The sequence below is a fragment of the Mchenga conophoros genome, linkage group LG10 (genome assembly GCF_057382185.1).
Source record: "Mchenga conophoros isolate Kocher_MC1m ecotype Shallow Benthic linkage group LG10, M_conophoros_male_GT1.1, whole genome shotgun sequence".
Lineage (NCBI taxonomy): Eukaryota > Metazoa > Chordata > Actinopteri > Cichliformes > Cichlidae > Mchenga > Mchenga conophoros.
The window spans coordinates 4,229,062-4,255,969 of NC_140535.1; the positions used below are offsets into that span (position 1 = coordinate 4,229,062).

A 26,908-nucleotide genomic window follows, 5' to 3' on the forward strand; every position below is an offset into this window, starting at 1 on the left:
TTGCACATTGATGTAGAGAATGCTTATACAAAAAAAGCAAATTGCCATCATCTCAGCACAGACCATCCTGGACAATCAGTGCAGCAGAGCCCCCTGCTGCTACATCTGTACTCCTGCAACACTTGCTGGGTGTTTCTGTTGACACCGCTGGTCTGCACTGTCAGGATTTAGTGAGAGCTATTTAAAGATAACACAATCTTGGGTGATAAAATATTACACATAAATGATAAATCTTTAAATGTATTTCTAAGATATTTAAGCTACTATGTGCAACAGCACTACTGTAATCTCCTGAGGGAAGCACATTCAGTAGAAATGACCCATATTCGCTAGATGTGCCTCTCTGACTTAACCTTCTTTCTCAAAGTCAAACACAACATGACGTTTCCCATTTGACACACTGCAAGAGATCAACCAAGCATCTCAGATGTGCTAGTCATCAGAATAGGACTTTCAGGGTGTAATTTAAAGATGGTAGCTTCACCGGAAGCACTTAGTTCCTGCACAAAAGGACACTTGGAAATTGTAGAGTGTTTGCATGTTATAGATCACAGCTCAGAGGTTGGCTTATGTTCTGTTTAAATACACCAGTTTATTATATTTTTAAAAGAACTTAGTGAAATTTTCATATTCAAGTGTTCATGTTTGCAATGTAAAAAACCAAAATCAATCACAAATAATATACTTACTTGTATTTTAAAAGTATCTAACACACACCACAGTTAGCGCTCAGACATAAAGACCATATAATGGTCAAGTGCAGACATCCACTCACCATTACAGTACACGTGATAATCTCCAGACATAAAGTAAGGGAAACGTACAACATAAGGACACAAACGCATTCTGAGAACTTTTCAGAGGCTTTAAACAAGTTGTTTTATCAATAGAAAATGTGGTGGAGTCTCACTGTCAGTAGCAAAACGAAAAACTCTCCAGGTTCTTTCTTTATGGCTAATATTGGTTGTTTTTGCAATCCACTTTCATATAACCACACAAACAGTAATTCCAACGATACAATGAGTCTACCAATAGTTTTAAAATATAACCACAGAAAATCTGCTGATTTAAAAACCACAGGTGAAGTCCAAAAGAACCGAGAAGTTCCTGCACCTGAAGGTCATGTGTGACGTCAGTGAGATAACAGACCCTCACACCTCCATGTGTCACTGCTGTTATAATGCCGGCCGTCCATTCAGTTTGTCATGCATGAGTGCGATGGCTCCACCTGTGAAGTCTCTGAGCACCTGCACCGTCTCCCGCTGGAGCTGCAGCGACTCGCGCACAAACTCCTGCTGAGTCTCTGCCAGCTGCTGCACTGACTCCGACAGAAGCTCCAGGGAGCGCGACACAGTCTCCAGCAGGATGTTGGTGGCGTGCTGCTCCTGAAGGCTCAGCGATGCACTGTGCAGCATGCTGTCTCTCGTGCTCTGCGAGGACTGACCGGGCGACGGAAACGCAGCCGCAGATGCCGGCAGTCCAGTAGACGTGTGAGGTTGCGCTTGTTTCTGGGTGCTGCTGTTAGCTTGGTGATCATCTTTTGGCTTTGCTGTCTGAGTTGAAGGAAGCATATCGTCTCTTTGTTCATCGTCCGAGTCTCCAAATGCATTTTCAGTATCTGAGAAAAATAAGACACATCAGCATTTTCTAAGTACTAACATAAACCAGAAAAGCAATTTCTTGACAGCTCACCTTCTGCTGGAGGCACCTCATATTGCACATCAAAAGATGGCTGTGATGAGTCCCCTGCAACATTAACAGTTCAAATCAAATCAAATCACTTTTATTGTCACTTTTACAGTTCATATAAAACTAATTGCAGGAATGTGAAAAAAGACACTGCATGCAATAATTTATAGGACATGTGTGTGTGTTCACAATGCACTCATGTTTAGACTGAAATGAGGTCAATATGTGACCCCCTTTGCTACCTGACTGTCCTATCTTGTAGGAAGAAGGTGGAGGCATAGGTGTCATGTCCAACCCGCCATTAGGAGAGCTCTGCATTGCAATCATATCATCCTCGTCCAATTCTTCTTCCTCCTCTGGCACATCGTCGTCTTCCCCCAGCAGGCCGAAGTCACCGGAGCTCTGCTCCTCATCGTCCATCTCCAGTATCTGGAGGACTATTTTCTCTGTCTGGTTAAGATCCCGGGAAAGGCGTGAGTTGAGGCCTCTGTTGGGCACTGTCCCCGACCTCATAGCAGCCACTTTCCGTTTTGTGTCACACTTTAGGTCAGACCACTTCTTGATGACTTCTATGACCTCACGTTGGCACTCTCCAATCTCATTGACCCGTGCAGTAATCTCTGCCCATGTGCGCTTTTTCATGTCTGTTGGCACACCACGATTGAATTTGCCTTTGGGAATGAAAAAAAGAAATCCTGTCACTGTCAGTGACTGCATAAGATTAAAGTTATTATAATACAGAAATTCGCACTCAGTTCTTGCATACTTTGCACATTTAAATGTTTCAATTACCTCTGCTGGTAACGTTTTCATGACCAGCCACATCACACTCATTTATTCATTCTCCAGACACAATCTTTTCAGAAAGAGCTGAATTAAAAAAAATAAAAATCCTAAATGCTGTAAGCAACTGATAAGCTAATACATACCCACAACAACCATACGGTGCTTCCTAACTTCATCCAGCAATATGTGGACTTCACTGAAAGAGAAACGAGCCTTTCTTTTCTTGAAGCGTGTCACACTGTCTTGATTGTAGTATATGGGTGAAGACATTCTTCACACACTGTGTCGGTAGGTATCAAGCTGCTCTGAGGTCTCTGCTGTGCTTCAGCTCCTCCAGGTGTCTGATAGGAGGCTCAACAGTCTGATTAACAACAAAGTGTGGACGGTAAATCGTGTCTTGTCTCTCTGATGTGAGTTTAATGTTAGATTAACGGTTATACAAAAACAACTGGCATGATGAAACGTCAGATTAGTAGTATTCATAATCTGTTATTCTCCTGCATGTTTAAAAGAGCCACGGACACCTCTGGAGCTCGAGTTAGTCGATAAGTTAAACTCATAATAAACTAATATAATTAAAATTTAAGTTGTAACATACACAGCTTTCAAGGTTAAGCAGGAAAATAGCTCAGGCTCAGCTTTACACTATCAGCTCTGGAGGAGTGAATGAACAATGGAGGATGCTGTGCTCACTTCACACATGCGATAGCATAGTTAGCTTGTTACATTTAGAAGCCACTCGTAGCTACTTGCTAAGGATACCTTTACATATCGCTCGTTATTCTATTGAGTGATGGCTCTGTCATCTCCCATTACAGTACGCTGAACACTTAGCTAGCCTAAAGTAAAATTACAAAATACCCACTATGCTAGCTATATGCACCAAGGCAACGTTAGCTAACGCTACGCTTGTTTGGCTAACAAACACGTTGTTAAAACGCAACCTCACCTCAAGAGGTACATGCCGATAGCAGAAATAGCTAATGAGATTATGAACATACCCCCGAGTTAAATAAATTGGGATTTAGTCCGGAAACGTGAAGATAAACTTCCTTATCGCCAAGATAGCAATTGTCAAGTTACCCGCTGTGACGCCATCACTTCACAATTTGTGTCCGGTTAATATTAACTACATAGCTAAGTAAAGCTTGTTGACGAAAACAGGGGCATTAGAGTGGGAATTCAACCTTACCTATGAGTGTTTGGTTCACATCTAACATATAGCGACGACAATCATTTATCTGGCCATTTAACTGCTGAGTTTTATAATCTATTTTAGAGCTGTGCGACTTTTATTTTGAAGGCTCTAGCCGGATTTCGGTATCGTTTGCCATGGATGGATAGCGGAACTATGGATGGGTGTCCCAGAGCAACGTGATCTCAGCAGAGGTAGCAAAAGTACATACAGTCTGTACTTAAGTAGAAGTACAGATACTTGTGTTAGAAAATACTCCAGTAAACGCTGAAGTACTGATTCCACTTCTTTACTCAAGTGAAAGTAAAAAAGCACAATCTCTGAAATGTACTCAAAGTCCGAAAATAAAAAGTAGCTCCTTGAAAGACAATTATACCATCTATTTTTATGGACAGGTAACTCTGCTCTATTAATGTCATACAAATACAATATTAGAATAGAATACAATAGAATAGCCCTTTACTGTCATAATATATATGGACAACGAAATTGTGGGTGCTCCACACCGTGTCAGAATAAAATATTAATTATTCAGACATATGAGAATACAAATGTTATTTGAATCTAAATACTAATTCTAATGAATGTGCTTAGCTTGAATGTGTTATTTAGACCACAAGAGGGTGACTTTGCCTCCACACATAAAAAGAAACATAAGTACAGTTAGTAGTTACACTGGGAGCTGTCTTCCATTTGCTACACCAACAGCATACTGTATGATGTCTTTATACTAGATGGTATAAAGTTGGTCTAACAATTGAATTCAGTAAATGGAGCTCAGAATCATCAGCTTAAATGTAAATTAATCACACTTGATTTAAACCAGCACTAACCACCACAGCCACTGTGTAGCAGTCAAACACAGTGTTTTACTGTGAATTTACCATTTTAATGCAAACTAACCTTTTTATCATTCACAAACTACAGAGTATTTTCATGTAACCCATAAAACACATCATCTGGTTGTAATGTTTTCAGTCAATCACCCAAGTGACTTCCTGAGTCTCAGATCAATGCAGGTTTCCCCATCCTTATAAAAAGTACATATTCACTGAAACTAGCACCATGGGCAAACAATGAGATCAGTTTCTTGATCATTAATATGCAAATTGACATGACCCTTGATCAATGGGCAGTTGGGAAATGGCTGCAATCACAACATTGTAAGATGGTGAAAGATGTACCCTTAGGCCCCCTCCTCGATTCAGAGATGGTCTTTCCTTTTTCACCTAAGTGGCCTCCTTGACTCCCCACTCAAACCAGCGTTCCTCCCTGTCCAGGATGTGTACATCCTTCTCCTTTATGTCAAGTCATGACATTTTGCATATTAATGACCAAGAAACTGACCTCACAGCCCATTGTTCAGCAGTGTGTTTGCTGATTTTGTTGAGCTGATAGAAATGTTATGTCGAGTAGAAACGCTACTCCCTTCATGCTTACTCCTCATCTGTAGTGCTAGCTAGAAGCTGACTACAACATATGCCTACTAAAGTAGGCCTACGAGTATAAACACTGTAAATGATACCACTGAGCCTAAAGCACTAAGCCTGTTTTGAAAATGGAAGTAGTTGAAAGTACAGATATTTGTGTTAAAATGAAGGGAGTAAAAGTAAAAAGTTATCAGAAAAATACTCAAGTAAAGTACAGATACCTTGAAATTGTACAGCAAGAAAGAATTCGCACTTTGTTACTTCCCACCTGTTTCTCAATCATATATTTCTGACTCCTTAAAGTAGGCGGCATTAGTACTTAAGCATCCCATCATGCAAAGTGTTTATTCCGAGCTTTGCAGAATCATTAATTTATTTTAATTTTAATAAGGTTTGCACAAAACTTCAAGGAAACATTTGACAAGTCTCAGTTTCACCAGTTTGTTTTTGCCATGACAACCTTGTGGATCTAGAGCAGGGGTGGGCAATTCCAGGCCTCGAGGGCTGGTGTCCTGCAGGTTTTAGATCTCACCTTGGGTCAACACACCTGAATCACATGATTAGTTCGTTACCAGGCCTCTGGAGAACTGCGGGACATGTTGGCTGTGTCCCAATTCAGGGTCTGCACGCTTGAAGTACGCGCACTACGGGTACTACGTACGGTGCGTACTATGAGTACGAGAAGTGCGGAAGTGAGAGGCTTGTGAAATGGGACGGTATACGCTTCGTCGCGCTGTTCAGGTTGCCTAGCAACCATGATACTAACCGCGAGACACGTTACATACAGCTTTGTTTGACAGAAATGAAGGAGAAAAATGTTTTGTTGGTCATTCATTTTTGACATCACTTTGATTAGTTGAGTATCTGAGGCTGAGACCACGGGACTGTAAAACATGATTGTTGGGCTTCATTTCTGTGCTGAACAGTCATTTAAGATTAGTTAGTAAATAACAATTAGTTGTTCATGAGACTAAAGTCATCTCACTGTGGTAATGTAAATATAATATGGCCAATTTTATAGTATTGTCAGATTATTATGAGATATATATATATAAAATCACTGACTTTCAGCTTGTTGTGTTTGTGGATATATGACTGACTTTAATTATTAAGCTTATTCATAAATAAGTGACGTCATGTTCAGTACTTTTGACAGTTCACTTTTCGGCCGCTCCATCTTATTAGGGAAATTCCACATACATAAATGTAAATTCCAAAACTCAACCCCATCATTTAATTTGTTTTTGATTGAAATAGAATATTACTTAAACTCTATTAAATTAACTTCCAATAAAAAAGGTTTATCATTGATTGAAATTCATTCAGAAATGTTTAACGAATGAGCTGTCACAACTTTCAAGTACACAGTAAAAAACCAAGTGTCAATTTTACACTTACAGAGTTGATTTTAACTCTGCTTCAGATAACATTTGGTCCCACTCAAAATTAGTTAAATTTACTCTATGGCCAGTGTTAACTTTTCAGTGTTAATTGTACTCAATTTAGTGTCAAAATTAACAACAAAATGTGTAAAAATATTTAACACTGAGGGTTATTCACACTGTTCAGAGTAATTTGATTACACTTTATAGAGCTATTTTTACTCCAAATTTAGTTTAATAATAACACTCTGATGTGTAATAATATATCATTTTTATTTCTCTGTAGTGTGATTCTTTTCATATTCATCTTATGATGCTATATTACTAAATAACTGATCTATCCTACATTATGGAAATAACAAATATACAGGTTAAAGTAACAGCATTTATTATGTTTCTCAATTCAGTGTCATTTAATTAACGTAACAAACCTTTACAATTCACAGTTCTATGATGCTCACTAGAGAAAGCAATATGACATTTCCCCAATGTCGTAGTTGCAGAAAAGTAACAAAGTTGGTCAGGGATGAACTGTATGATGTACCAAAGACATAATGGGCCCTAAAGAGTTCATCAAGGGCTCCTACAGAACCTGTCGCATTACATGGAAGTGCATGCTTCTCAATCACAATGAAGCTGTGAATGCTGCTTCTTGTGGATCCCTGAGTAAGATGGTAGGGCTGACTGCTTCGGGTGATGTTGTCTAGATGCTGCTGTACACTGGTTCCAGCCTACAACAACACATTAAACAACAGTATTAAGTGACTATCCTCTGACAGTAGATTAGCTCAACTCACTGTCCATGAAAATAGAGGTGATGGAAAGTATATTTTAAACAACATACCTTTGGGAATTTGATGAGGTTATTGACAGCTTGAGATGCAGACATCTTTCCTGGTCTCTTTCGCCCTTGTGCAGATGGTAGTAGCAGATGTAGCAGCAGCAAGATAGTAGACAAGTCACTGTCCCAGCCTACAGACGAATAAACAAAGAATTATTCCAAAAATACATTGAATTGACAGAATTACCTATATAACCAACAATGGCAAATAAAAACAGTCACAATCATACCATTCTCAACTTCAGTACCTGACTCAGCATTGCACATTAACTCGAAGAGCTCTGAGGTGGGGACAAGTCCATGACTTTCCTTTACAACCTTTGCTTTGAGATTGGTGAGCCACCTCTCCAAGAATTTGCTCCCAGTGACCTCACAAAACAGGAGTCAGAAATCTTGTTCTATCTGTAATGCAAAAATACAGAACATAGAGAGGTGTATGATTGAATCCTGCCTACAAATTACATCAGTATCATTTAAATGATAAGTGAACTTACTTTTGGGAGATTTGCAAACTGAGACGCTTCTTTCCTCCACAGCTTTTCTTTGAATGGTCTTCAACCGCCATGCAATGTATCCTGAACTGTTCTCTGGATCGTAGTAATGTTTCTATGTAATTAAATAAACGAAGAAGGACTATGTTATCAACATTTCTGAGGGCAATTATGTATGTAATGTTGAAAAGTTCCCTTTACTTACATATCCATGTTGTGAATATGGGTCTTCCAGATATGGAGACAGAGCAACAATGCCCTGCGCATACATCACTCTTACACTTTTAGGGGGAGATGTCCTAATGTATAAATTCAATAATTGGCATTAAACATCACAATTAAAAATAATACAATGTTTAAAATGTTTCTTTATATCTTACATTTTTGATTCTTACCCATGTCATTCTGTCATCTCAGCCTCAAGTATGTTTCTCATCCGTCTTCTGGTTGCATCTCTCAGAGATTTGGTTTTTGCGTACTCTTAAACCTTTCTATAAAATAGGAACATTACTTAATATTACTTAACATGTCATTAACATTGCTATCAGTTAATTTACACAAAATACATATTTCTTACTAAATAATGAGCAAAACTCTAAAGTAGTGTATGCCTTTGGCATTTGCTTAAAATAATATAAACCAGTAAAGTTAACTTTATGGTAATGTTACCCACTTTTTCTGAAAGTATGTTCGCTTATGTAAGCTAATTAGCGATTATTAGCTTACTGATAAACGGTAATTTAGTTGTTCAAACTGTGCGATTTGACATGTGACAATGATATTATTTAGACAGCAGAAATACATAGTTAAAATGTTTTAGGTTCATATTAACGCAGTGAGAAGATAACGAACATCTTAACTTTTAGCAACTGCTAGCATGTAGCTACTGGAATGCCATTAAACCTATGGGTAAATGCTGCTAACATGTCCTCACTCGACATCAGTGAAACTATAAAGAGCTACTTAGTTTAAAAATACCTTTTAAACAATGTTACCAATATGGGAATGTTAACTTCACTTACCTGACTGTGGCAGCTCTTCGGAGAAAATTTCATGCGCATTAGAGCTCTGAGGCCACACACGCCTGCGGACTGGTAATAATCAACACTGTGTGGAGTGAAGTCTTCACTGCGTGACTAACAAACTTTACACTGACTTTTAACTCTGATGTTAGAGCTGGTTTACTCCTCATAGAGTTGTAAATACTCTATCTAGGTTAAAATAGGTTTACTCTGAAATATTGACACTCCATTTTTTACTGTGTACAAAGTTGTTATGAAGTCTGTCACACCCCCCCCCCCTTTTTTTTTCCTTTTTTTATCCTTTATTTATTTATCCTTCCTATTTCATTGTACTGTATATTGTTACTCTTATTTGCCTTGTATGTACTGGAATGACTGACTGTTCGCTTTATAATTTCAATAAAGTTTGGAGAAAAGAAAAAAGAAACCTCTTCGGCAGCTCCTTTCTGCGGCAAACTTATCCACACCCACCGCCGCGCTATGAATTGTGGGATATATGGGACCACGAAGCATGCACCGGACCACGCTTGGTATTTTGGGAAATCGACGGCGCATTTGGAGTATGTATTTGAAGCACACTTCGAATTGGGACAGCCGTCGTCGCGTGGCGGTGACGTAACCGCACTTAAAATGCGTACTTCAAGCGTGCAGACCCTGAATTGGGACACAGCCGTTGAGGAGCTAATTTAGCCATTTAAATCAGCTGTGTTGGTTCAAGGACACATCTAAAACCTGCAGGGACACCGGCCCTCGAGGCCTGGAGTTGCCCACCCCTGATCTAGAGAAAGCATATGATAGGATGCCAAGAAAGGAAATGTGGTACTACGTAGGTCAGCAGTGGCAGGGTAGTAGTAACGGACATGTGTGAAGTCAGTGAAACAGTATTGAGTGCATTATGAGCTGGGATCAAGATGGGGGTGGGATTTCATCAGGGATCTGCTCTGAGCCCCATCTTGTATACAATGGTGATTGACCTCTGACGAGGTCAGGTAGGAATCTCCATGGACTCTGATGCTTCCAGATAATATTGTTATGAGCATAGTAAGCAGGTGGAAGAGAATCTGAAGAGGCAGAGGTATGCCCTGGAAAGAAGAAGAGTGAAAGTCAGTAGAAGCAAGACAGAATACTTGTGGGAACGAGAGAAAACAGCTGGAAATGTGAACATGCAAGGAGTAGAGGTAGTGAAGGTAGATGAGTTTAAATACCTGAAGTCAACTATCCAAAGCAACAGACAGTGCACAGGTTAGGTGAAAATTAGACTACAGGCAGGATGGAGTTGATGGAGATGAGTGTGACAGGAGCTCAGGTGCAAGAGTGAAAAGGAAGGTTTATAAGATGTTGCTGAGAAGGTGGAGAAGGAGGCTGAGCAGTAGGTGGCAGAGATGAATATGTAAAGGTTTTCACTGGGAGTGACTAGGATGAACAAGATTAGACATGAGTACTTTACATCAGAGGTACAGCTCGAGTTGAGTACTTTGGAGACAAAGTTAGAGAGGCAATGCTGAGATGGTTTAAACACGTGCAGAGGGAGAGTGGAGATAGTGAACAAAAGAGCTGCCAGGAGGGAGGAAAAAGTAAGATCTCAGAGGTTTATAGATGAATGAACGCAGTAAAGTACAGCATGCAGAGGGTTGGTGTGACAGAAGAGGATGTTGGAGACAGAGTGAGATGGAGTCAGACTGTATGCTATGGCAACATCTAAAAGGAGCTACATAAAGAAGATTTTTGCCATGCTAACATTTCATCCTTGTGGTCTGTATCCAAACCAAACATCAGACTGTGGAAGAAAGGTGACGTAAGTGACTGTCAATGTTGGTGCCAAACAGGCTGGTCTGAGTATTTTAGAAACTTCTTAACTACAGAGATTTTTCCACACAGCCATTGTCAGACGTTGTCAGATCTAATGAGTCTCAATTACGAGAGGGTCAGAATTTGGCATAAATGACTGCATAGATCCATCCTGCCTCGTGTTCCTTAAATGACCACGATGTGCTCATCTTCTGATCACTGTCAGCAGGATACTGGTCCATGCTTTAACATGACATTGAGTTCACTGTTTTCTAACTGCCTCTGCAGACACCGGATCTCAAACCAATTTGGGATGTGGTGGGATGTGTGATGCTGTCAAGTCAAATCTCTCAGAAATATTCTCAGCACCATTAAGAATAAAGGCAAAAGGTGGCCCAAGCCAGTAATAGAGACTGAATATGAGTAAATAGCATAACTATACGCTTTAGAATTCCTTCAACTGCTTCTGTCCTCTGTCACATTATCGAGAAGTGCTAATGAAGTCATCCATGTTCATGGATTACTCTGTATCAACTCTCGTGCAGATATATTTTATCTTCATGTGTTCAAAAAAATACAGTTCCAGAACAGGTTTGTCTTTTTTTTTTTTTTTTTTACTTCATTCTAATTCATCTTCTTTTTTCTTTTAAATGCAGATGGATGGTGTGCAGCTTGTTAGTCTTTTGTCTTTATGGCAGCCTTGAAGAAAGTGAATGATGTTAAGGGGCCGATTTACTAAACGATCCTGCAATTACCCACCACACTTGTCTTTGAAGATATCAGCATTTTGTTTTATATTGCCAAAAACCATTGTTGGTCTTCCCAGAACATCCTAAACCACTGATGTGACCACTCCAAATACTCATGCTCTCTCTGATTAAACAGTTTTGATTTTGCAGCTTAAGGAATGGCCTCTCTCATCTGCATAAAGAGCTCCTTTGACCACATATTGTGGATTCACACAAAACAGCTTTCAAATTCCCCTTGTATGTTTTATTCAGTGGCATGTTAATTACTTAAATGTAAAAAAAAAAGATCAATTTAGGATGGGTCTGACAAATCTGTTTGTGTGTGTGTATTAGTAGGAGTGTCAAACGTAAGGCACAGGGGCCGGAAATAGCCCGGCAAAGACTTCAATCCAGCCAAATAGAAGGCTTTGGAAAATAACTAGCACATCAATTTTTGGACTTTCAACTGTATCTGTAGAAGTCGTGCAAGTTTTTGGGCTGATAAAGACCTCCCACATAGCCATTCAAAAATACCAAAGTATTATTAGATAATCAATGAAATGACAGAAAAGTTCCTGTTTTTTCACCATCTACTAGAAATTGATATTTTCATTAATCAATAAAAACTACAGAAAGGTTTGGGCAATAACTTACCAGAATGTTTTCTGCAATTTTACGCATTCATCATATAGGAAACTGAGACATTAAGATCAAAGTGAGTGAGTCTGACAGCTCTGCCTTAGAGTAAATGCATTTTAAACACTTTTCCAAACAAGAAGCGTCTTTGTTTAAAAGTGATAAGATGCACATGAAAACCAGAAGATGATGTGCCACGCACAGTATACAGAAGGATGTTTTTACAGAACTTTGTTTCAACTTTCAGAGTCTATGATCATATTGAAGCCGTTTACAAAACATCCATCACTGATCATCTTCTGCTTTAAACTGACCAAGGCGTCACTCTTTAATAACCCACGCAGAGTATTTGTCAGCAGTACACCAATAATAAGACTGACATATTTAACATGATGTTTTTATTCCAAATGCAGTACAGGTCATTTATCAAGCAAATCCAATAACAGTTTAATGGCTGTGGCATAAAGAGTTACAGGATTAAAACCCCTTAATTATGGCATTTCACTTTGGGCTTCATGCATTAGTGGCATACAGCATCAGCTCACACACTATGCTGGCATCATCTAATGGAGGCATAAGTGATCAGAAAGCTGAGACACAAAACTATGGCAGACTTTCACTTCAAACAGAAAACATGGCACATTTGCCTTTCGAGCAAAGCTCACACCTTTCACACTTTAATGTACATTACTACTATAGATGGAAGATAAAGTCAGCTATGTTGGGTCGTTGCATCAACTTACCATTAAGTGCAGGACCCAGAAAGTACAGGATATATATGTTTAAAAACCAAGTAGCCATCTAGTGGCCGTAAAAGGCATTCTAATAGTGATAAGATGCAATAACAGTCTATGATGTAAAAGAATGGAGTGTAGAAATCAATAATTCATGCTGTGTGTTCCTACAGTGCTGTAACTCACCAGCAAACACAAATCTGTGAGCCAGTACAGTCTCAGTGAGCACAAATCTACAGTCAGAGGAGCTGGGGCTGGTTTCACAAACGCTGAATATAGTGTTGAAAAGTTTAACATCAGCGGTCTCTTCCATGGCAGAGTCTCAGCAAGGATATGGTGCTCATACCTGTTTTATAAAATGAAACCTCTTCCTCTGAGCTGCATGGGTGTGCACAGACTGACAGCCTGTTTATCCTGTTGCTCATGCTTGCTTAGACACACCCATAACATTTAGAACTGCAAGAGATGTGGCCACATGTTACACTGTATGGGCTCACTCTTCAGCCACAACACCTGAAAACAGCTCTTGGTATCACTGCATGAGTGACAGCCATGATAAGAGGAGGTCAATGGAAATGTGTTTATTTGTTAATAATAATAATGTCTCTACATAATTTCTTCTGGAAGGAATATTCAGAGTGACACATCATTCAGTTAGGTGTGAGCTGCCTTTGGGGGGGTTTGCTGCAACTATGCTTAGTCCTCTGCTCAGGATGAAACTGGGTGGAACTACTGAGAATTTATGAAATTCTAAGGACCTACATGTTTACTGATGAAATAGGCTACCTGCCCCAACAGGTGTAACAGAACTAATAGCAGCCACAAAGAGTTGTCAACACAGCAATCAGCGCTCACACACCCACACAATTCCTAGAAAGATCTAAGCTAGTAGAACGGGTGGAAAGAGGTGTGCGATGCCTAGTCTACCACATCACAGCTGACCTGTGCTCAGAGAATAGAAGTCACATCTTTAATAAAGTGACACCTGAAGGAGGTTTGTGTGTCTTTTACAACACTTGTGCAGCGCACAGGTGCATTCCCAGCAAAGTTTGGAGTTAAAAGGCAGAAAAAGAAGAAAAAAAAAAGCCAGCTGACAATCAGGTTTTAGGATAAAAACAACCAATGAGCAAAAACATGTTTCTACCAATTCTCTAAGACATGGTGATTGTCAAATCAGCCCCAGACAAAGAGCAATACGGTTTTCACATTAGATTTTAAATTACAAATCCCAGGGCGGCAGAAGCAGGATCTTCTTGTGCCATTTAGAAATTTGGGGTGTGAGGAAGATCAAAAGAAAATGCCAAAAAATGGCAGCAATTCAACATACTATCACTTTTACACAACTATGTGATTTCACAGCTGTCCAAAGCGTTTATTAGCATTCACCTTTGATCATCGTCAGCTACGGCAGCATTCTGCATGCAGCTTTGTTAACAGTGTTTTCCAATCTTTCGTGTAAGTTTTAAGAGCTGTGAAGAATACCACATGTTTCCATTAACATGCAATTGTGAAAATAAGCCTGCACACACAAGGGATTTGCTAACACAGGAAGTTATTGGGATGATGATTAAAATATCTCGAATTGTGTATATAAACAAAGTGGTTCCATGAAACAAGCCGGAGAAACATGATCTGGACTTAAGAGTACATGGTGAGCTGGAGCCACTGAAAAGACACAAAGAAAAGCAAAGAACAAAACAACCAGTCAAATACTTTAAAACGGTCTGAACTGAAGTCAAAACCCACTGATACAAACAACAAAGATTACTTTACCTCTTGAACATTAACTTTGATGGTCCCGTTGTTATCCTTATCCAAGGTTTTGAAGGCACCTGATTCAGAACAGGTATTAAACTTCCGAGTCAATCATTCCTATCACACTAAACTATAAAGAATTAATTTAGTGATTGGTCTTTAAAATGAAACTTACGGCACATTGCATCCAGCCTTACGAGACAGCCAATGTAGTTGTCAAAATCCATGTTTCCACTTTCATCGCTGTATCTGCGAATGATCATCTGGTACAGCTGACCACTGAGAGGGAAGCCTAACGAAGAGACGCACAACTGTGTGTTACAATTAAGCAGTACAACAACAGGTACATGTGCATTATGTCTGGATAAGGCTGTGCTGCTTATATCTAGGGATGGGTATCGTTTAGGTTTTATCCGATACCGGTGCCAAACCTGTACTTTTGAAACGGTGCCGGTGCTTAAAGAATCAAGAACACAAACTTTGTCCTAAAACCTCTCATGTTTAACGGTTTTCCAATTTTTCTTTGGTCATTTTAGCCTTTTTGGCCAGGGTGAAGGGAGTATCTGCCATCAAACAAGAAGACAGCTGCATGTAACTACGACGGTGTTTGCTAGTTCACCTTACATGCATTGATGTAATAACGTGGTTAGCCTACTCAACGTAAATTACACACGAACAACATTGAGCTACTCATGCAGAGAAGAACGGCTGCTGCTGCCGTCATCATCCGTCATCATTTCTGCTACACTGGCAGGGCTAGGGGCCAGGACTCTCCTCTTCGGGTTCTTGGGGGATGTTGCTAACTCCGGGTCCGATAACAAGCACCACACCCGCAGTAGGTACGGTGCATTTCTCGGCTTTAAAAATAAACCCGCTATGCGTCGCCAGGTGTTTCATCAGATTCTAGGAGTTACCTCCTTTGCACAGTATCACCTTAAAGCACTTGTTGCAGGCTGCTGAGTTTGCATTGCAAGTGAAACAATGTGTCTACATACTGTATCCATTCCATTGACATTTTCAATCTTCTATTGTGAACATGCCGTTTTCTGTTTTTCATTACATTTCATACAGTGTCCTAAATTTTTCAGACCTGGGGTTGTAAATGACTAATTATTAAACCAAGCCTCAAATTTTTTCTGGCTTATTAAACTAAACACGAACCTTAACATCATGTACATACAACAGTTATTGTATGTATAGGTATTGTTTTTCCAGTGTCTCTTCTTAGAGGATTAAGTAAATCTTTTCCCTTCATTCTTGTGAAGTGCTGTGGAACCATTTGAACAATGCAGAAGAACAAAAAAATTCTCACCAGCAGCTCTGAAAGCCTCAGGCAGCTCATTTGCTCCAATGACACCGGAGTGATCGGAGTCATGGGCCTTGTACACTCCCTAAGTAAGAACAATAGAAACATTTAAAACATTTGTGGCAACCCAGGTTTCCTGGTAAGATCACTGACAACCTAAAAAGGGTAAAAGGAAAAAAGGAAAAAGAGCTGTATTCACAACTCCCAAGCCATAAAGGTTTAAATTCAATCACCACCATATACAAGTTACAACTTGTATCTCCTTCAGCCAAAAAAAAAAAAAAATTATACAGATCACATTTCTATGTTGTAAAAACATGGCGGCTAACCAAATTAGGGAGAAGTTTGGCACAGTGTGTATTCAAATCAGCCCGCCTAAGCAGCTGATGCTGTAAAATCTTTAAGCCACTTATTCTTCTGTGACCCCCCCCCCCCTGCTGTAAATGGTTAAGCCTGACCACAGTAATGCCTTAGACTATGCAACAGAGAAACAGATGTGCAGGATAAATAAAATGAAACTGTACTTGCCTGCCATCTTTTTATATTGTCCCAGAGGTGTTTGAATTCATGAAAGCCAAGTTTTCCAGTGCTGTCAGACTGAAAAAGCGTTAAGGCCAAAAGACAACAACTTCTCTAGTTAAGCAAACAGTTGCGAAGTTACTTGCACAGTGTTTGCACAATGGGTTTCACATGCCTTTTCAGTAGGGAATCCACCACATATTACAAATTTCTCATTTAACTTTTCTTTTCATAAACATGCAAATAAGACTGTCAGCTGAAACTTTGTGGTCCTCTCAGTGTTCAACTTCCCAAACATTTTAATGTGATTAATCCTCCCCATCCACTGCTACAATATTATGTTGGCTCAGGAGAAAAAAAGTCTTTAAGTTTGAGTCCATCAGATGTTTTCTAAATCCACAGCTTAGCAACACATGAAGGGCTAGCTAAAGCGTTTTGTTATTGTTCAATTAGGACAATGAACAGAATTACAGAATATATACCCCTGTCAAACAGCCAACTGCGGACAGCAGAGATGATATACATACTACAACAACCCAGTGAACTATAACGTGCCTATAAGTGTGTCACCCATAGTGCTACGTATGGTGCTATATTACCAGACCACCTTGAACTGTTAAAAATGAACTAAAATGAATCGTTTCGTTGCCTTTCAATAGGCCATTCAGATTTTAACTAACACACTTCTGTATATACAATTTAACAGTGCTCAAGTCGTTTTCAAAAGACATATTTAGACATGTTCAAAGCAACATCCATTTCTGCATTTTGTAAAGTCGCCGTTCTAAATTATATAATTGCTTAGTGTCATTTTTTACTTTTACCCAGATATGAACTGTGTGATGGGAGGAGCCTAGAACAGAGAGGGTAAAAGAAAATGTGTATGAAGACTTCAGTTGTTTTTGGTTTTCTCTGGATTTCAGTCCACTGCAGCTTTAAGGTTTTAGTAAGCCACAGGTATGAATGGGCCTGTTAAGCCAACATATCCCCCACTTTAGTTGTCTGTTTCTATTTGTTCTGCATCATTTTTTAAACTTTTGCTGTCAGTGACAGTTCAATACTGTCACCCAGGTTATATAAAACACACAGAGTACTAATGAAGGAAAAGATACATCCATGACTGCCACCATGCTCCTGCAAGACTCAATGCTGAAACCATCTGTCTTCAGATCATGATCTAAAACATAACAAAAAAATCTATTAGTAAAAAAGAGAAAGAAAGAAAAGAAACCCTAAAATGTATATGTATTCTGAAGAATTGAATCATAAGCATAATGAAAATAAGTATGACAAATGCAGACACATCTTACGCTTTGCAATGATTCTGTTCAGGATGTTCATCAGCTCGTTTGGGCTCACTTCCATATCCTACATGAAAAATATGGAACATCATTAAAAAACATGAAGAAACCTGCAGAGACACAGCTGTATGGTTTATCTAAATGATCAAAACAATATCCATATTACTGCTGGGTCATACACCTGATGTATAGGTTTGATTTTATTTATTTTAATGAGATGAGTTTTTCAAAAGAAGCATAACATGGTATACTCTTTTAACCACTGGGAAGGGCTCGGGGGCCACATTCAGCAACAGTATAACAGATGTTCCAAAACAACCCATGACTGTTTAACAGTTAACAGGTTAACAGGCATTGTGGGTGGAGCTCAAGCAGCTCCTCCACAATGACAGACGGGTTTATTGTGAACACAGTCAGGCTTTTTTTTTTTTTTTTTTTGCCTTAGCTGGCCCAGCAAAACCTAAAACTCCAGCTGGGGATTGAATTTAATTAAATTTAAAGTTGTCTCCTCACATACAAAGTCTTGGATAATCTCGCCCCATCATATCTTAAAGAGATTGTAGTATCATACTGTCCCAACAGAGCACTTCACTCTCAGACTACTTGTGGTTCCTAGAGTTTAAAAGTAGAATGGGAGGGAGAGCCTTAAGCTTTAAGGCCTGCAGTGCCAGCTGCCCATTAGAGCGCTGCAACTTAAAAATGTTTAAATGTATCCAGTTTAATTAGCCTATTGGATAGTGACCTAAAGAGTTATATTTTTTAGCTTTATTATGTCAGTAGATCAAAGTGAAATCATTTTTTCTAACTAAACCAGTATTCTTGGTTTGTGTCCTTAGCAGCAGATTAGAGTCACATATAAAAACATTGATATATTTTTCTCCATCAGAGTAATATATTTACATTCCTGTGGCAATAAAATGCACGGTGGGCCAGGTTACGTGTTTGGCATGAGTTACTACAGTGAATTATCCAGATAACAAGAGAGCCGCTTTTAGGACACAGAAAACTCTTTAAGCTCAACTCAGTTTGCGAAGCCATAAACTTAGCTTCATAGTACACCCGTCAGAAGAGGAAAAGGTAATTATTCAGTCAATGAAAAATAAATAAAACAGGTGTGAAAAATGGAATAGTCTAAGTTCAAACTGAGTTTTTTAAGCTGCATTTGACAGTTCTGCTGGACACATTAATATTAATGTCAACAAAAAGCAAACAGGGAATCCCAGAAGTTAGAAAAACCAAACCAAAACACCATAATACAATCGCTTGGCCATACCTCTTAGCACTAAATTACAATTGTATGTTTTCACATTAAAAATGAAACAGATCACTGCAAAAAAAAAGCAAAAAAAAAAAAGCAACAGATTTAAAGAGAAGCATAACTAGGCATTGCACTTACATCTCCAGCAATCTGTTGGAAAACTCTGCGGAACTGCTTTTCTTCTTCACTCTCATTTTGTGCTGCATACGTAACTGGCATGCGTGGTGGAGGCTGTGGGACAGATGCCCGAGAAAATATTAGAAATGCTATCACCAATCACCAATCTAGAAATTAGAAGTGATGGGCAGTGATGAAACGATGTAAACTCACGGGTTGAGAAGGCACAAACTGGTTTGGGTCGATGTTGCTACAAAGGCAGGAGCAGAGATCAAAAGCAGATGTTAGACCAACAGACCGACCAAATTTTTGCCTACCTGGTACTTGGTACTTATTTCAGAATCTCACCCAGCAGCATCAATGATGCCTCCAATAATCGCTTTGACAAAATTCATCTTCTGTCAACTGTGAATGCAAAATGCAAATATTTATTTGTTTTTTCTTGAATAAATATATAAACACACGGTAAAATGCGTGACACCCTTCACAAACACTGAATCACACGTATCACACTCTTGATCAGTGGTTGTTGATCAATGATTATGAGAATTTGCATAATTATGATGAAGGAACTGACCTCCCAGCCCATTGTTCCTTCAGTGGGCTGGTTTCAGTCATTATGCAAATGTAGTGTTTATAAGATTGGGGAAACCTGCAGTCAGCTGAGACTGAAAAAGTCATTTGGATGAGTGAGGAAACGTTTCTCCCACTGAAAACGCCCCGTCCAGATGAACAGAATCAACTTTTGGAGATTGAATTACCTGAATGATTGAGCATGCATCAAGACGCACAAACACTGTAGTTTTTAAACACACTGTTTGTTTTCTTCATAGACTCATTAATTAACGACACACCCAAAAGACCCTGTTAAAATGTTTCCTGATATGGAAGAAAATCCATGACGCACCCAGACTGAAACGGGATGAGATTTGAAAAGTTATCTTTGTTCTTCGCAAATCGATAATGACATCTCTGAACATATATGAGGGGGTCTAGTCAGTAAAACGTCCCCCTCTAAACAGCACTGCTAGATTGTGTGGTTAGGTAACGACGCAAACTGAATATATATCCGCATGCTATGTAGCGTTATGCTTCAAAACTAGCACTGTTTCAGGTCAGCTTGTTATTCGCCCTGCAGCTGCTCAGTGGCGTTAAAATACCGTATGAAAACGAAAAACTCGTAACGTCGCAGCACGCACTTAAACTAACGATATACTGGAAAGCAGCTGATTTACACTTGCTATCTTAGCTCTGAGCTAATTCAGCTACACGAGTAAACATAGCCGTCATATTCAGTAAAACTTGACACTTAACTAAACCCGAACTGTTTTCATTTGTTCTATGAAATCGCTACGTTTAATGTATATTTACCTGTAACGTAGCAAGCTTTGTAAAGTTGACCGCAGGATATTTGGGGAGGCTTGCGTGACTTCCACTAACTCAGCTGGTAGGAGGAGCTCTTCAACACGCCCCAACTGACGACCACACATCGGAGGAAGGAGGAGGGCTGGTGGTTTATTTCCGCCTGTGCTCCGGGCTCCTATCTTTACCAAATTCAGTATGATGGAATACAAATGATTTCTGTCTTTATACTACTCGGTGATACTAACAGCGTTTTATGACGTACCTTCAAATCGTTACCTTGTGTTTGTTATCAGACACGCATAATATCATAAGCATGAAAATACCACTTCCCTTGTATTAGCTACTTGTATTTACAAAGAAACACATTTTTCCATAAATTAGCTCTGTTTGTATACTCTTGTTGATGGAATTTAGATCTCAGTCAAAAATAATTCAAGACACTGAGCATCAACGCTAAGACAGATAAACTATGATACATTAATGCCAGGATTTTTTTTCCCCTGCAAAGCTCTAACTGTAAAATCACATGATCAACATTGCCGCTTCTCATTTGTGAAGTGGGTGGGGCGGGAATCGAAAAAGGTTTGATGAAGTATTTTTTTTTATAAGGTCTAAAGACTTCCAACAGATTGTTGTAATTATTGTTGTATGTGGTTCCCAAACTGCAGTTTGGAGGACTGGTATTTGCCAGTGACCTTCTAAACCCATACACCTAGAGCTCCTGCTCATGAAACTGGAACACTTACTTGGTTGTAGTGGTTGCTAATGTAGTAATCCACTTCCTATTCTGAGTCATAACATGGCACATATTGTACACCTAAAAAAGGTGTGTACTGTGAAAACACAGTAATAGAAGCACCCATGTCATGCTCACCTACTTTAACAGGTAAGGGAACTGGTGAGGCAGTGAGGAAAGGCAGCTTTTGAGGTCTGGGCCCTTGTAATTGTATTGATTCTTTTAAAAACAAAACAGTAAAACTTGGCACAAATAATTATCTGACAATCTGGATGGCATTTACTTTGAAAAGACTACGGGATTTCTACAAGGTTATGGCTGGACCTACAGTGCCCCTCACTGGATTGTGTTTTGGGGGGTATGTTGACCCATGACTCAGAATAGATAAATGGTTGGTTTAGGCACCAGGACTGAATCAGATATACAGTAGGGTTGGGGCCATTGAGTAAGTTTTTTCTTTGTGCTACTTTCATTTCAAGTGAAGAGATAATTCTGTATTTTGTTATTTTTGTTTTATTTCAAACCCAGCTATGGCAGGGAGAGACTAAATCTAAAACCCATGACTGGAAAAGCGAGCGAGCTGGTTGATATGATGGACAAAACAAAGGTAGATCTATTGTGTGTGCAGAACACCGGGTGAAAGGGAAGCAAGGCCATATAGGAGCTAGATTCAAAATGATCTGCCATGGTGTACATTGGAAGGAAAATGGAGTTGGGAAATAATGAAGAAAGAGTATGGGAATAGTGTTGTGGAGGTCGGGAGATTGTCAGATAGGATGGAAATGGTTGCGGTGAACAGATAAGTATTACATAAATTATGCAAACACATATTAGACAATCGTAGTAAATACAAAATGCATTTTTTATTGATCTGAAACATTTAATCGGAAAAGGCAAAGGGAATGATCTAGGACAAGATGCCAAAGACAAGGCAACCTGTTAATTGTGAGTGCACAGTACTTAGTACTTAAAAAATACTTAAAGCTTGATTTTTATGAGTGAGCAATAGTAACAATTGTCATGGTCTGTGGTGGGTGGCTGGAATTTCCGTAAGGCTCCTGAACTTACCTGGGATCCGCCCCTGGGCAGGGCCAACTCCTCCAGCTCGTGCAAGCCTGGAGCCATCAAGACAGAGGAATTTAAGCCACAAATTGATGTTCATTCTCTGCCAGTTTGTCATCAACACATGTTGGTAACATGCTGTGATTTCGCTTGTTAACAAGACTCTCTTGTGCTGCAGTTGCTGGAGTCACCTTAGTGATGGGCAGATGAAGCTTCATGAAGCACTGAAGCTTTTCATCCAATTGGTTCACTCCAGTGCAAAGCTTCTTGAAGCTTCATTTGCTGTAGTAGGACATCTACTGGACGTAAAAATATTAGTTGGCATGAATTTGAAGAGTGTGGCCTTTTGCACACAGCCTGTAAATGTCAACAACAAAAGGAGTGTGTAAAACATCTATATTGTAGTGATGCAGTATACTGTGTATATTTATACTGGCAGTATGGAAAATGATTATTTGGAAATGCTTAAAATGGAAATGATCATTTACTGTGAGGTGAGGTGTGGTTGGGGTGTGGACAGTGGTTGTGCTTTTGTAACGTTGAGGTATGGACAGCTACACACTGAGGCTTTGAGCCTCAGTCCTGCCTGTTCACATTTTATTCTGTAAAAACTAAATTTTCACTGCTTTTATGACCTTTTTAGTGGGGAGAACATAGCTAGGATTTAATGATTTAACAAATCTTTTAAATCCTTTGTCCTCCACAATGCTAAATGGCTGGGAGTCCTCAATCACCATGCTAACCAGGTCTTCATCTATTTGAGATTGTTCTCCTGAGGAAAGACAATAAAGACAAAGCAAAAATATAAATATCACACACATAACTTATAACAGCTGTATAATATTGTTATATCATTTAGTAACATTTCAGCATGCTATATTATCATGGCATTTGATGGCTCACCTGGTCTTGCTCCACAATCGGTGTTCCCCTTATTCTCATGCAAAGCTCTGTAGTGCCTAAGCATGGATGAGGTGTTGTTGTTATATCCCAGCTCCCTGGCACATAGCAAACACTTCACCTTGTACAAAAGTAAAGCCGCTTAACATAAATTGTATTGCACCATCAGTATTATGAAAATACATCTTCTGTAGAAATTTACATACCTTGTTGGGAGGAATAAGATCAAAATGTTCCCACACAGGGGAGGACATCCTCCTCTTCTTAGCCGGCTCCATTCTCTCCTGACTTTCTCTCCTCACTCTCATAAACCTCCAAACGGTCTCCAAACTCTCACTAACCGCAACTCTCCATCAAACACCCACATTTTTGATTGAAGTCTGAGGGGTTTATATCGCTGTCATATCTCGCGGCAAAGTTCGAACCACTTCATGAACCAGTCACGTGGTACAGCCGGGCAGCGAGGCTTCGGACGTCATCATTTTCAGCTCCTCCCATAAATGAAGCAAGCCTCGATACGCGCATCGCGATTTTTAATCAATTTAAAGGTTTTTAAGCATACCTGAGACCAGAAGTTTTGGTCTAAGCTGACTGATAAATCTGCTTCCCACTTTGCAATAGGAAGGGATATTGATTCATCTAATTTAGAAAGTGTTCTGTATATTTTAGATAATAATTTGGGGAATTTAAGAGTAAGGAAATGTGCCGCACTTGGTGGTGTTTGTAATTCAACTTGACTGAGGTTAAATTTCTTTTTTACTATGGATTTAATTTGTTGATATTCTAAAAATCTTGTCTTGTTGATCCCATATTGTGCAACTAGTCTGTCAAATGGAATAAATTCTGTTCCCTCTAATATATGTACTAAGTATTTAATTCCTTTACAACTCCATTCTGGGAAATTAATCATATTATTGTTTTGTAATATGTCAGGGTTGTTCCAGATAGGTGTACGTTTGCATGGGATTAATGAAGACTCCGTTATTTTTAGAAACTCCCACCATGCTGTCAGAGAGAAGCTGATGTTGATACTTTTAAAGTATTCATGTCTTTTGATGTTTGAGCTGATAAATGGTAGGTCTGAAATCTCTAGATCCTTACATAGTGCCTGTTCAACATCTAGCCAGGGCTCAACTAAGAAGGTATGTTTTAACCATTCTGAGATGAACTGAAGCCTGTTGGCTAAGAAGTATTGGTGAAAATTAGGCAGATCTAATCCTCCTCTATCCTTGGTTCTTTGTAGCGTTTTTAAGCTGATACGCGGGGGTTTATCTTTCCAAAGGAATTTGGAAATATATGAATCCAGAGATCTGAACCAATCTTGTGATGGTTTGTTAGGGATCATCAAAAATAAGTAATTTATTTTTGGCAAGATCATCATTTTTATAGTGGCGACCCTTCCCATGAGTGATATGGGTAAAGATTTCCATCTAGTCAGATCGCCTTCTACTTTCTTTAGAAGTGGGATGTGGTTTAGTTTAGTTAAGTCTGAAAGCTTAGGAGAGACATTAATACCTAAATATTTAATATTTCCGGATTGCAGTGGGGCAGAGGAAGAATTATGGAAGGAGCAGTTAATGGGGAGAACTGTAGATTTTGGCCAGTTAATTGAATAATCTGAAACTCTTGAAAACCAGTTTATTAGAGTAATTGCCTCAGAGAGGTTGGTTTGTGTGTTTTGCAGAAAAAGCAACACATCATCTGCATAGAGACTGATTTTATGTTCTATGTTCTTACATTTTATGCCCTTAATTGTTGTAGCCTGTCTAATTGCTGCTGCTAGAGGTTCGATAAAAATTGCAAAAAGTGAAGGGGAGAGTGGGCATCCCTGTCTGGTGCCCCTCAGGAGACAGAAGCTGGAGGATGTCTGGTCATTTGTTCTGATACGAGCTGTTGGGGAGTTGTATAATATTCTTATCCAGTTTATGAAAGAGTTTCCAAAACCAAATTTGTGTAAAGTTGCGAATAAAAATTTCCAGTTAACTCTGTCAAATGCTTTTTCTGCATCTAGAGATAATATTATGGTTTCGATGTTTTTATCGTATGAGTAGTCTATTAAATTAAGTAATCTACGAGTGTTTGTTGAGGAGTGCCGACCTTTTATGAAACCAGTTTGGTCAGGATGAATTAAGAGGGGGGTTATTTTCTCTAATCTCTTTGAGAGAGCTTTGCAGATTATTTTAAGGTCTACATTTAAAAGAGAAATTGGACGATAGCTTGAGGGAAATAAAGGGTCTTTGCCTGGTTTTAGCAGGAGACTAATGTTGGCAGAATTCATATTTGGTGGTAGTCTGCCATTTTCCTCGATTTCCTGCAACATGTCGTGGAATACTGGTGCCAAAATTATCCAGAATTCTTTGTAGAATTCTGCAGGGAAGCCGTCTGGACCTGGAGCCTTATTATTGGGCATACTTATCAGGGCTTCCTGGAGTTCACTTGGCGTCAGTGGCGAATCCAGTTCCATTGCTTGACTATCTAGTAATTTTGGAAGAGTTACGTTGTCAAGAAACAGATCAATTTCATTTTTAGATGGGTTTATTTGTGGTGAATATAAAGTTTCATAGAAATCCCTAAAAATGTTGTTTATTCTTCCAGGGTCATATATTGTGTTCCCCGATAAAGCTTTAGCAGCACATATAGTTGTTTTTTCTTTATTTATTTTTAACTGGTTAGCTAGAAATCGACCTGATTTGTTACTGTGTTCAAAATTCTGCAAGCGAAGTCTTTGTATAAGGAATTGTGTTTTTTTATTAATAGTTTCATTTAATTCTAGTTTTGTCTTGCGTATTTTGTTCAATGTTTCCTGATCTTGGTCGCACGCGTAGGCTTCTTCTAGTGAATATTTTTGTTTTCTTTTTGTTTTCTTCTTTCTTTTTGTGTGATGAGAAAGAAATTATTTTACCTCAAATACACAGTGGGCCAAAATTCAAAACTGGAACAAGGTCGCAGGCTAGCATTAATATTTATGGAGAAAAAAAATCTTCCTCCAGATTTAAGAATGAATCTTTTCTTGTGGACTCAAACAAGTTTTGCTGAAAAACTGATTATGGAACAAGCAAAGCTTAATACTAAACAATATATATATTAGCTGTATAATACCAGTAGGCCAGCTCTAATAATAATTTGGTATGGCTTCGCGGGCCAAATGTAATTAGGCTGCGGGTCAAATCTGGCCCGCGGGCCAGAGTTTGACACCTATGTTGTAGGGTCTTCACCTTACAAAATCAAGCACCTTGAGGCAACTGATATTGTGATTTTGGGCTATATAAAAAATGTGGAGGAGTAGCAGCTCTAGTCTAAGTCCCTCCCAGATGGGTGAGCTCCTCACCCCATCTCTATGGGAGACGTCAGCCACCCTTAAGAGGAAGCTCATTTCCACTTCTTATATCCGTGATCTCATTCTTCAAATCTTGTTTGAGTTTGAGAGATCGACCAAAGAAGAATGAGCTGAGATTGTCAGGACATATGTGTGAGATTTGTTGAAAATAACAAACAACAACAGGCTGATATCCAGCAAAGGGATACACAATTGACTTTTAGCATAAAGGTGTCATGATCCTGGGTCCTTTTGACCCAGCGTTTTGTGTTTTCTCTTCGTGATTTTGGTTCTGTTCTTCCTCTGGTTAGTGTTTACTCTGTTCTGCCCGTGTGTTCCTGTATCTAGTCCGCGTTTCTTAGTTTGTGTCCTTTCATGTGTAAGTTCCTGTTTTATTGTGAAGGTCTGTGTCTTATGTGAGTGTTTTCAGTTTGCCTCCCTAGTCTCATCATGTTAATTACTCCCAGCTGTGTTCCCACCTGTATGTAATCCCCCTGTGTTCTCTGAGTGTATTTAAGTTGTGTCTTCTGTCATAGTAGTTGCTGGTTCAT

At 39.2% G+C, this 26,908-nt stretch overlaps 2 protein-coding genes across 4 annotated transcripts; both read right to left on the reverse strand.

Annotated features, from left to right (window-relative positions):
• Positions 1–567: 567 nt before the first annotated feature.
• Positions 568–3,818, reverse strand: LOC146565250 (uncharacterized). Of its 3 annotated transcripts, none has more exons than XM_085288257.1 (5): positions 3,668–3,818; positions 2,619–2,836; positions 1,932–2,360; positions 1,693–1,746; positions 568–1,618 (listed from the first exon to the last, which is right to left on the reverse strand). In XM_085288257.1, exons 2-5 carry the CDS (start codon positions 2,743–2,745, stop codon positions 1,176–1,178), a joined length of 1,053 nt encoding a protein of 350 aa, XP_085144383.1. In that variant the 5' UTR covers positions 2,746–2,836; positions 3,668–3,818; the 3' UTR covers positions 568–1,175. The 3 variants fall into 3 exon arrangements, with proteins under 3 accessions (XP_085144383.1, XP_085144382.1, XP_085144381.1); XM_085288256.1 differs by lacking the exon at positions 3,668–3,818 and adding an exon at positions 3,477–3,629; XM_085288255.1 differs by lacking the exon at positions 3,668–3,818 and adding an exon at positions 3,425–3,588.
• Positions 3,819–12,369: 8,551 nt separating this feature from the next.
• On the reverse strand, positions 12,370–20,483 carry capns1a (calpain, small subunit 1 a). Its single transcript, XM_085288258.1, has 11 exons — positions 20,350–20,483; positions 19,327–19,383; positions 19,192–19,228; positions 19,000–19,092; positions 17,613–17,670; positions 17,415–17,479; positions 16,312–16,380; positions 15,790–15,868; positions 14,653–14,769; positions 14,496–14,554; positions 12,370–14,387 (listed from the first exon to the last, which is right to left on the reverse strand). The coding sequence occupies exons 2-11, from the start codon at positions 19,371–19,373 to the stop codon at positions 14,361–14,363; spliced, it is 651 nt and encodes a 216-aa protein (XP_085144384.1). The 5' UTR covers positions 19,374–19,383; positions 20,350–20,483; the 3' UTR covers positions 12,370–14,360.
• Between the last annotated feature and the right edge of the window lie 6,425 nt (positions 20,484–26,908).